General features: G+C 42.9%; 2 protein-coding genes across 9 annotated transcripts in view; both read left to right on the top strand.

The window, feature by feature from the left end:
* LOC135504664 (IQ motif and SEC7 domain-containing protein 1-like) overlaps window positions 1-9,689 on the top strand; it is a 183,664-nt gene extending 173,975 nt beyond the window's left edge. For 7 of the 8 annotated variants that reach the window (XM_064923423.1, XM_064923424.1, XM_064923426.1 and 4 more), the window contains 3 exons: window positions 435-611; window positions 2,444-2,493; window positions 3,942-9,689. In XM_064923423.1, coding sequence (XP_064779495.1) covers window positions 435-611; window positions 2,444-2,493; window positions 3,942-4,493 — 779 coding nt within the window. In that variant the 3' untranslated portion in view covers window positions 4,494-9,689. The remainder of the gene's footprint in view (window positions 1-434; window positions 612-2,443; window positions 2,494-3,941) is intronic. The other variant, XM_064923430.1, reaches the window with a different exon arrangement.
* Window positions 9,690-9,910: 221 nt separating this feature from the next.
* gp9 (glycoprotein IX platelet) lies at window positions 9,911-11,803 on the top strand. Its single transcript, XM_064923432.1, has 2 exons — window positions 9,911-10,597; window positions 10,798-11,803. Exon 2 carries the CDS (start codon window positions 10,799-10,801, stop codon window positions 11,543-11,545), a length of 747 nt encoding a protein of 248 aa, XP_064779504.1. The 5' UTR covers window positions 9,911-10,597; window position 10,798; the 3' UTR covers window positions 11,546-11,803.
* Window positions 11,804-12,032: the final 229 nt, after the last annotated feature.

Raw genomic sequence — 12,032 nt, 5'->3', positions numbered from 1 at the left:
CCGCCCCTCCCTCCCTGGCCGCTGCTAGCCATGTGACCTCAGTCAAGTAGAGGCAGATAGGGCTTGGTCCTCATTACTCACTCTCTGTTTATGAGAAGGAATGTTTATGGAGTTCACAGGATGACTACCACGAGGAGGATTGGGTTTGCAGAAGGGCAGTTATCAAAGAGAAATACACAGAAGACTGTTTTTACGAATGAGTCTAATATGCGAAAGGATTTAGATGCACTTTTACAATGTTACATTTGATTATTATGTAAATGCAATAGTTACTGAATGTATAGTAATAATCTATATAAAAGTAAGTGCCAGTAATGAAATGATGAGGAAATGTAGAAATATTGTATGTTTGAAGATGAATGCTGAAACACACACACACACACACACACGCTATCTTTACCTTACTCTCTCCCCATATGTATGTTCATATAAAGCTGAGCTTGAGAAGCAGAAAGGGGTGGTGAGGCCCAGTATGTCCCAGAGCTCTGGGCTGAAGAAGGAGGCTGGCAATGGCAACATGAACCGTGCCAGTCTGGATGACACCTACACCATGGGCGAGGGCCTGAAGAGGAGCGCCCTCAGCAGCTCCCTCCGCGACCTCTCCGAAGCAGGTAAGGTCAAAGGTCATCATTGTGTTCACCAAACGGTCCTTTCCTGGGAGAGACCCTCTGTTGTTTTTACCTCCTCACTCGTGCTATGGTAATATTACTCGGAACATCCAACATGATGTTTTATAGCACCTTGAACTGATGTCAGACTTCTCTTAAGCTGTATTGATGATTTAGTAAAACGTTATTCTAGTGAGATTGTCTTAACTTAAATAACTTAAATGCATTCTGTATCTGGGCAGTGTGAGACTTCACAAGATAATTGCGCCTAAGGTCCTGTTAGTTTAGTCCTAAAATTATTTTCTGGTACTGGTGCCCTACCCCAATGTGAAATATTTTATAATAACCTGGGATATGAAACAACAGAAGTAGGTTTGTGCCATTGAAAAATAGACGTTTCTAAATGAATAAGCTATTTGGTATGATGTTATCGACAGGTTTGCCTTTCCACTGAAAAGTGATATTGAAGGAAGGATTGCTCTCGCCCCTGTATCTAAATCAAAATATACTTTATATCTCAATGAACACCTTTGATTTTTGCACTTTTTCGTGTCACATTATCATTCTTTAATCCCAATTTTTTTTCTCAAACATTTCATGATAAGGCTTGCTTGTTATATGTTTAATTAATCCACCGTTATTCACTACCAGTCATTTCAGTGTATTGCTGTGATCCAAACCTACTGAACTCAATGGGGATTTGTTCTCATACAATAACTGACGCAAGACGAGATCTGGTTCCAAAATTACAACGAACATCTCATTGTCATGAATATCCTGAATGTTTCACATAGCATTTTGACTCTAAAGCGATTCACCTTGAGAACATGTCATTCATTCTGGATCGCAGTTATGTTAAGACATCATGGTAACGTAATGAAATCCATATAGGAGTTCTACAGTATCTCACATTAGGATGTATTTGCTCTGTTTCCATTGTCATGTCGGGTACTATACTTAAATACAGATACGATAAGGCTAGTCAGTGCTGAAGTCGATAGATCAACATTGGAGTGTTTCCTCCCTCCTGTCTTAGGTTTTTGTGTACGTTTAAGCCCCAACTTTCTCCACACAGGATGTGGCATGGTAGTGTGGTCATGTCCTGTGTACAATATATTTTAATTTTCTCGCCGTTCTCCATCTCATTATGTACTTCCTGATATTTCCATTCCCATCGGTTTTCTCCTGTTTCTCCATATGTGAAGACTGGTCATGTATCCATTGGCTGAGCCCTATGACAGTGGCAAACTGCTCTATATGCTCGTACACCTCATGTGCAACAGCCATTGTATTGCTTTTGATGTTTCTTCTCCGTGACTGTCACTGCCATTGGCTCGCTACAAAGCCACCCGTTACTCTTCCTTATGACAATCTACATCTTGTGACAACATTAAATCTGTGTTGTCACATTTTATCAGGAACAAATCTATGAATAATCTTAGCTCTTTGTAGTTTAGAAATACTAACATTGTTTAGCTCTTTGTAGTTACACTGATGTCCTCAGCTGAATGTTGCAAAAACAATTTCCTTGTCCTTTAAGTTTGAGAAATGCGGTAAATTCAAAATGTAGTGTAAAAGTACACTGACCAAATGTCTCTCTTTATCTCCAAAGTAAATATGAACAAAGCTGCTAAAATAATGGACGTGACAGTAATACCTATCTATCAACCAGTCCCCCACACACTCCCTGCCCCTTTTATCTCAGCTTCCAGTGTACTACTCACAACCCCCTGCACTGCCCCCTAGGGGAGAGGAGGGCTGCCTAAACCTCTGTAGTTGATCCAGGAGTGCTGTCCTATCCATCTCTAATCTGTGGTATTGCATGTCTCGGGCAGGCAAGCGTGGGCGTCGCAGCAGTGCAGGATCACTAGACAGCAATATGGAAGTAAGTTGGAAGCAGCTGGTGTCCAAGCTACTCTGTGATGATGTGCTCTGTAAAAACACACCGTTTATTTTTGTTGTACTTGCACCCCTCTCTGCTTCATAGACTCTCAGTTCATTTTGTTTTATGACCTTTTTTTAATTGATTTTTTTATCTCGGATGCCTTTTAACAACCTGCCTGCCTCGGTTAGTGTGCATGCATGGGCTGCCTGCCTCTGACGCTGGCTAGATGGGAGACATGTCTTGTTTTGGTCATGTGGCCAGTTTGCCCTTTTTCTTAAAACAAGCATGACTACTACTAATTCCCCCTTCCTCCCTCTAATCCCCCCAGCTGTTTGTTTTGATCACAGTCTAATGTCTTCCATTCAGCCAAGTCCCAACCCGCAGTTTGGCTTTCCTTTGGGGCTCTCTTACCTTAGACAGGGGTGCCAGTGAATGCCTGTTGTACCTACTCTCCCCCTAGTGTTGTGCAAACCTAAAGCCCCCCTCTCTGGTACCTCTCCTGTCCCTTGCCTGTCCTAATGAAAGAAATCTCAGAGGTTTGAGGCTCAGGGAGGAAGGTTATCTTACAACAACTCACGGTCACATCAATATCTCACTGTCAGAACTTTATCGACAAGCTTTTTACACACAATATCAAAGAGTCAATATGAAAGATGTGGATTTCATTCATCATCATTTCTTCATTCCATGAGTCCGTGTGTTGGTTTTGAAGTCTGGGAACCCTTGAAAATGTCATTCCACTTTCAAAGAAATCTGTATGGTCTCTTCACAACCTTGGACAGAGCATGCACCAAAGGAAGGGCTTTTAAAACTTGGATGAATCACAAAAAGGATAGAGTTGGAACTAGATTGGGGGATAAGTGAACAGAGTTATTTTAATGTGACTACCAGATCTCCAGCATCTCTGCTTCCCGCTGTCTGGCTGAATGCAAAGCCAATATGGATGGAGATTTTGCTTGTCACCTCCTCTGCATGTGGATCCTCTGCCTCCATTGTTTTTAACCAGTTGCATGTGGGACTCTCAGGTTTGGAAGGCGTTCAACAATATGAATATATATATCAGCCTTTTATACTTTTGATGCATCTACAATAAAAGGTTCCGTTTTAAAAATTCTCTTGACGCGTATGTCTTTTAAGAAAGTTTGAGTTTTTTCTATATAGGTTTCTTCATTTGTACCATTGTCGAGTGGCCATAACCCTTATATTACCATTCATTATTTGTCTGTCCTCCTCCATGAGCTGATATTTTTAGTTCATTTTTTTGCATGCTCTGTCTGTAACGTTTTGCAACTTGCTGTTGACCCTTGAATATGCAGGCAGTTTTTCACCACTTCCATGAGGTGATGCCTTAGCATAACTGCTGGTAGTCTAGTATGTGGTGTGATACTGTGTGTCTGCCTGTATAGAAGGCATGGATAGAGATGATGTTACCCTCTTCTCTCCCACAGGGGTCCATCATTAACAGTCCTCACATACGCCGGAGAGCCACAACCCCACGCAGTGAGGGCCCGCCCCGGGGCCACCCTACCATCCCCAACTCCTCCTCCCTCCTCGGGTCGCTCTTTGGCAGCAAACGGGGGAAGCCTTCATCCCAGAGCCATCCTCCTCTTCCTCTGCCTGGTCACCCCACCCTCATCTCCCACACGCCCCATCCGTCCAACCTTCACCACACAGCCCAGCAGGTAGCCCAGGCCCAGCTCCACCACTCCCAGTACTGCCACGTCCAACAGAACCCCCCTCCCTACCACCACCACCACCATTACCACCCCCCTCCCCATACACAGTACCACCAGCACCCGGCAGCATATGCATCCTCCTCCCACACACACCAACACACCCACCCCCACCCGCATGTACCACAGCACAGCCACGGCACCCATAGCCAGCATTCCCATCACGCCTCACACTCCCAGCATGCCCCTCACCACCACAGTCAGCTGCAGGGCCCGGCACCCAGCGGGCCCAAACCCAAACACAGTGGCATCAGCACCGTGGTGTGACCTCCCTCACTGAAAGAGAGCGAGAGCAAAAGATAGCTAGAGAGAGAGAGAAAAGATTGAATGAGCAAAAGGAAAGAGTGAGTGAGTGAATTTAAGGGAGGGACAGTCTCTTCCCCCAAAGGGACAGAGGGTATACTGTCAGTCGATGGCCTATCTACTGTGTTCCACTGCTGTGATGGAGATGGACCTCTGGCAGTCCCATGTATCCGCTCCCCCCTTCAGCTGCTCACCAATATGCTGGATGGAAACCAGACTCAATTCTTCCACAAAGGGCCTCAGCTCGAACCTTAGTAAGGGCCTCTGTCTCTCTGTCAGGGCTTCAGGGAGGTGTTTTGTACGGGGAAACGCTTTCCCTCCTTCTCCCCATGAACTCACACCAAACCCGGCTGTGGCGGCTGAAGAGAACCGTGCATCTCTGTAGGCCGCTGTCCACTTCTCCGTTCTTTCAATAGCCCGTCTTCCCTTCACGTAATCAGGAGACAAGACCACCTGGGATAGGCCTGCGAAAACATGTCTGACTGTTTTCTCTGTCACAATGGCATATTATATTGTATACAGTCTTTTTAAGCAACGCTAGCTTTTAACACTCTGCTTTCTTGAGGTTTCCAAAACTCTTCATTTTTAAGAATGCTCTTTGTTCTTGCCTCTCCTAGAATTCATGTTGTGTAAAAAAGCTAGGTGTAATCATTTCACTATAACTAGACCAACGGACAGGCTAACAACAGTCTCAATCGTAGTAGTTCTAGTGTTGTATTTACTGTAGATGACAGCTTTATGTGTTGTCTCCTAGCTCTCATTGATAAATGTGCCAATTACTAATGCATAAACGATTTAGTCTAGACTTCATGTGCAGTATATTGTGCGTAAAGTACCTTGTAAGGATATACTTACAACCATTATTATCATTAGAAATCAACTGTATCAGTATTATACTGACTATAGCCACGTTGTCAGGCAGTCCAATAACCTACTCTGGAACCTTTTGCCTTTCAACCAGAGCATTGAGAGACTGGAATGCAGCTGTGGCACATGTCCCTCCTAATGCTGGGCTGTCATGTATAAAACCTCAAGAGTGAACAGATATTGGGTGTCTACTGACCATATGTTGTTCCTATGCTGGGTGGATGGGCCCTGTTCGGCTCGGTGTAGTACTTCGATATGAAGTACGGACGTTTAGTACTGTGAGTACGGGCGTGGTAGTAAGGTGGCAGTGGTGGAAGGGTCACAGATTTCGTGTTGAGCTCATGGCCTTCTTTTGGTCGTATGCTGGCTTAAGCTCACAGCGTTCCTGACCTCTCAAGACACTTTACGCGATAGAAGTTGAGGCTCGCGTCACTTTACTGATGGACCCGCAGTAAAGCTGACAAATGTCTCATGCCTTTTGAAATATGAAGCAGCTGCATTCTTGACTCTTCAAATCAAAATACGATAATCCTTTATTTGATTTTTTTCATCATTTACTGTGTCTTTGTTTTCATCACAAAACCTGAGTAGGTGAGTGACTAGAATAACCTCTTAAGTATGTAGTGTGTAGTTTTTTTGTTTGTCATCTTAGTTGTTATCATTATGTACAGTATGTGCAATATCTTCGTACTGGTTTTGTACATTCAAAAAAAAAAAAAAAGTGTCCCTTCTGTTTGTTTTGTGTGTTTCCATGTTGCATCGTTATTTATTTAGGTTGGACCCCTGTCGTTCTCTCTCAGTGGCTTAATGTGTGGCTGTTCTCATGGTTCTCTGAGAAACACGGTCCTGGGATTTTCGAGTTCAGTGGAATGTCGAAGTGGTTTTGCATGTAATGTTATTAATGTGAGGCTATCCTCAGCACATTGTATAACAAATCAGTGTTACCATAGTCGATTGAAGTGCAATCACATAAAAAAAATACAGACTTGTACGGCCCTTTACAGGTTCAAGTCTGTTATCATGTTGTCCTGGAAGAGATTCAGGTGAATTTTTTTTTTTTTTTTTCAGATGATATACTTATTTAGACAGTTGACGGCAGTGCTTGACTTGGACTGAAATAGGTTCCGGTACTCATTTTGGGTGCCAGTACTGTTTATATTTAGGTACTGGAGCTCCTCAATACTTATGAGCTAAAATTCTAGAGAGGAGGAACAGAACCTCAAGCAGTAGTATGAAGTGCCGGTACTCTGCTCCGGTGTCCCAAGTCAAGCACTGGTTGACGGTGAAAAGAAAGAGGAATGTGTGTATATATTTTAATAAAGGAATATGCTTCCCTCTGGGCAGAACAGAAATATTTTGCTGGATAAGCACATATGAAGGAGCGCTTTCATTTTTCAGGAAATCCAGATCTAATACACAGCAAAGAAATGCAAATGAAACAAAGGAACTGGGTTATATGTAAAGAAAAATATCTTTCTACATTCTACGAAATGAGAGTATATTATCGCGTGTACATTAAAGTAAAAGTCAACTGTTTGTCCCCATATTCAGGGTGTAAATGTATTTTAACATTCACTAAGAAAACCACAACCGTAAGTCAGACTTCCCACTGGGCACACACTGATGGAATCATGGTTGTTTCCACATATCAATGAAATTACGTTGAACCAACGTGGAATAGATGTTGAATTGACACCTGTGCCCAGTGGGTTGAGGCCTAGGCTTCACTCAACACGTCTGTTCATGTTAGATCCATGATATTATAACAACAAATAAGGAAATGTAGACAGATGAACATATCTTACCTATGACATGAATAATCAATTGAATGTCTTTCTAATTTTATTTTTTGTAACTCAGAAATGGTCGGACAATGTAAAAATAGAGAACGAAATGTATACAATTATCTTGATATGTGTTGTAGTGCTTCAAGAATTGTCCACAGTCTATAGTCTGATAAGTACCCCCACGATGCACTGCATGGACCTGATGCGTCATGTGTCTTTTTCACTGTGAGCTGACTGAACAGGTCAGCCTGTAAAGTTGAATAACTTTATTTCCTCTCTTTTCATTGGTTTAGCTTTGGAATCTCCTGATGTTGACTTGCTCTTGCGTCCCAGATTAAGCTGATTGTTACTGGAGCTCAGCATGCATTTCATCTACATACACACTACCAGTCAAAAGTTTTAGAACAGCTACTCATTCAACGGTTTTACTTTATTTTTGACTATTTTCAAAACTATGAAATTACACATATGGAATCATGTAGTAACCAAAGAAGTGTTAATGAAATCCAAATATATTTTCTATTTGAGATTCTTCAAATAGCCAACCTTTGCCTTGATGACAGCTTTGCACACTCTTGGCATTCTCTCAACCAGCTTCATGAGGTAGTCACCTGGAATGCATTTCAATTAACAGGTGCGCCTTCTTAAAAGTTCATTTGTGGAATTTATTTCCTTCTTAATGCATTTGAGCCAATCAGTTATGTTGTGACAAGGAAGGGGGTTATACAGAAGATAGCTCTATTTGGTAAAAGACCAAGTCCATATTCTGGCAAGAACATCTCAAATAAGCAGAGAGAAAGTACAGTCCATTACTTTAAGACATGAAGGTCAGTCAATATGGAAAATTTCAAGAACTTTGAAAGTGCAGTCGCAATTTCAAGAACTTTCTTCAAGTGCAGTCGCAAAAACCGTCAAGCGCTATGATGAAACTGGCTCTCATGAGGACTGCCACAGGAAAGGAAAACCCATAGTTACCTCTGCTGCAGAGGATAAGATCATTAGAGTTACCAGTCTCAGAAATTGCAGCCCAAATAAATGCTTCAGTTCAAGTAACAGACGAATATCAACATCAATTGTTCAGAGGAGGATGTGTGAATCAGGCCTTCAGGGTCGCATTGCTGCAAAGAAACCACTTCTGAAGGACACCAATAAGAAGAAGAGACTTGCTTTGGCCAAGAAACACGAGCAATGGGACATTAAGCCGGTGGAAATCTGTCCTTTGGTCTGGAGTCTAAATTTGAGACTTTTGGTTCCAACCGCCGTGTCTTTGTGAGATGCAGTGTGGGTGAACGGATGATCTCTGCATGTGTATTTCCCACCGTAAAGCATGGAGGAGGAGGTGTTATGGTGTGGGGGTGCTTTGCTGGTGACACTGTCTGTGATTTATTTAGAATTCAAGGCACACTTAACCAGCATGGCTACCACAGCATTCTGCAGCGATATGCCATCCCATCTGGTTTGGAATTAGTGGCACCATCATTTGTTTTTCAACCGGACAATGACCAAACACACTTTCTCCAAGAAGGAGAGTGAAGGAGTGCTGCATCAGATGACCTGTCCTCCACAATTCCCCGACCTCAACCCAATTGAGATGGTTTGGGATGAGTTGGACTGCAGAGTGAATGAAAAGAAGCCAACAAGTGCTCAGCATGTGGGAACTCCTTCAAGACTGTTGGAAAAGCATTCAAGGTGAAGCTGGTTGAGAGAATGCCAAGAGTGTGCAAAGCTGTCATCAAGGCAAAGGTTGGCTATTTGAAAAATATTAAATATAATTCTGATTTATTTAACACCTTTTTTGGTTACTACATAATTCCATATGTGTTATTTCATAGTTTTGATGTCTTCGCTATTATTCTACAATGTAGAAAATAGTACAAATGAAGAAAACCCCTTGAATGAGGCATTCTAAAACTTTTGCTCGGTAGAGTACATAGTCATTGTAAAAAATAACAATACATAAACACGTCGCACTTCTGTTATTATTGAGCCCGGGTGCTTTAGCTTTGAAAATAGCGGAGTAGAAGTGCTGATTATGGAATTCTAAAAAGGGTGATTTATCTAAAATGATGATGAGAAGGGACCAGGTGGGAGAAAAATAATCTGTACACAGGGAGTACATTATCACTTCTCTAATCCCAATATCTGCAGTGGAGATCATATGAGGTGACGACCTTTATATGGGAGGATGAAGATATGATTTTCAACATATCGCTTGTCTCTGCCAGCAACATTAGAGAACTGTCACTCGCTGTGGCTCTGACGGACTGTTATAACGTTCCCCGCCCCTACACACGCGCACACACTCACTTTCTCTCATCCCATGCTGCAAGCTGTTCTATCAGGCGCAAGACACACAATTTAACAAGGGCAAGACAAGAGATGCCTCATTTCAATGTGCATTCAGTTTGTCCAGTGAGTAGTGAGTCAGTAAGACCCCCAGTTATCGTAAAACTTCAACTGTGACAATGTTGACAACGCTAAATAAACAAATATATGACTTATGATATGCATGTGTTGGTCTTTGGCTTCTAATGTGTGTTATCGTGTCAGTCTTTTTCCTTTTATCTTACCATGTAAAATCAAGTAAAGCCCTTAGAAAAAGTACCCGTAGAACGTGTTATCTACTTCTTAGATCAATGTTGCATAGCAACCAGTGAGGTAAATAAAAAAGGAATGTATTCTGTATTTTTGACCTGTGTTATGGTTGGTAAAGTCAGTAATACACCGTGTAACCACTGGAGGGTGCACACATGAATAGAGATGAAGCTGTGTCAGCACGCCACCTAGTGGTGTGATGGGTTTCTAGACAGTGTTTACTACTTGATCATGCTACTATAACACAGTACAGTAAAATCTGAAGTTATGCCAGCACATGTCCTAATTCGTCATGTTACCTCTGGAGTAAGATTGTGACCGGGTAGCAGCATACTCTACATAGAACTGATAGGCTACCAGCTGACATTAATGGTAGGTGTATAGCAATAAGAAGTGAATGAGCATATTGTTGGCAGCTATGGAGGTTCATACGAAGTATATAATAATACCACATTGGTCCTCATTGGTTAAATGTATAGCAGTACTACATTTACAAACTCACTTAAAAGCCTCCACCATCATTTTGGAAGATAAACCCATATCTCCTCCCAACAGAGGTGTTTCCCTCTCATCACGTGACCCAAAGCTGGCCCTGTCAGTAGAGGTTCTCACACGCTCTGTCACTGTTACATATGTCCTGTGGAGATTTGACAGTTAAACACGTCTGTTATAAAATGGAGAATAGTGGCTGACTGGAAGGACATCTTCTAGAACTCTAGACCTTCTAGAACGGCACTGGACAGAACACCTGGCGAGCACCAGCCTCAATGATGAGTGGAATTACAAGAACAACCTTCTACGTTGTCTTGACACTGAAAGGTAGGCCTCACATGAACTTGAAACTAACATGATGAGCTTGTTCACTCCATGGGATATGTTTTACCCACATCACTGTTATTTATAATCCATGCATGGTACAAAAACAAATTTGCTGCCACAACATATTTGAAATACAATCACACATTTTTTTTATACACTGTATGTATACATTTGATATGGCATTTTTTTTTTGCCTTCAGAATGCTCTTAGGTTCAGGGATAGCCATCCTCCTCCTCCTGGCCACTACCAGTGCACAGCCCAGCACAAAGCCCTGCCGGTGTTCAGCTCTACAGCCTTCAGGGCTACAGGTTAACTGCAGCTCCATGAGCCTCATGGAAGTGCCCCCTCTCTCTCCAGACACCACAGAGCTCTACCTCCAGGACAACCAGCTGTCCACAGTACCCTCAGGGCACTTTGACAGGCTGCAAGACCTGAGGAGGGTCACCCTATCTGGGAACCCTTTCCACTGCGACTGTGGCATCCAGTTTCTGAGGACCTGGCTGAGGAGGAACTGGGCTGTCGTGTCTGGTGGAGTGCCCACCTGTGCCAGCCCCAGTGGTGTGGCACACACAGCAATCACTGCGCTCAGTGATGCCTACTTCTCTTCCTGTGCCCAGCAAAGCTGTGCAGGGTGGGTGTATGACACCATGGTGGGGGTGATGCTGTGTGGGCTCATCGGCCTGCTGCTGTGGGGTCTGAGGCTGGCCAAGAACTCCACCTTCACTCTGGACATCGATCAGAGACATGCAGGGTTGGAGGTGGACTCTCTGAGGTCGCTGAAGCCCAAACACAGGAGGCTCCAGAGGACTCTATCTGAGGAGAGGGAGAACTCTGCCTCTCTCACCTGGACAAACGACCCAGAGAGACCGCTGATTAACATGGAGATATTGCCCCATATACTGGACGTATTGCACAAGAAACACAATATAAAGATAAAGACAATATAAGATTTTGGGATGATTGTCGTGGACCATGGGGTGACTGAGGATTTAAAACCTAAGCTGGCGATTGAGTGTTTTACCCTCTGTTGAAATGCCATTTATCAGACTGTTTTGACTCTTGCCTTGAATTGATTTGCTTTTGTCATGAAGCCTGTAAAATCATGCTCTGGAACTAATGTCTCCCATTGTTGTTATGTAACAGATTTGTGTTTTACACTTGTACACTGTATCTCTCCAATGCAAATAAATGTAATTGAGTATAAAGTGCTCACGTCAAACACATATAGAGTTGCTAATTCATTTGACTTCAAACACACCTGTTACATTACTGTTGCAATGCACGTGCAGTACTTTAATCCGTGGTGCTGACGATCCGCGTTGTAGTGTGATTGAAATTGAAAGGTCATTTCCGATTGAGCTGGCATATGCAGCGATTACCGCGAATGTAGGAACATTGCCTTGAAATGTAAATTGTGCTATAGCGCAGCTCTTC

This window comes from Oncorhynchus masou, chromosome 18 (assembly GCF_036934945.1).
Source record: "Oncorhynchus masou masou isolate Uvic2021 chromosome 18, UVic_Omas_1.1, whole genome shotgun sequence".
Taxonomy (NCBI): domain Eukaryota; kingdom Metazoa; phylum Chordata; class Actinopteri; order Salmoniformes; family Salmonidae; genus Oncorhynchus; species Oncorhynchus masou.
This window is presented reverse-complemented; position numbering and strand designations above follow the sequence as displayed.

Bases quoted from the DNA above. Each gene is read 5' to 3' on its own strand.
- gp9 (XM_064923432.1), top strand. From the start codon at position 10,799: ATGCTCTTAGGTTCAGGGATAGCCATCCTCCTCCTCCTGGCCACTACC.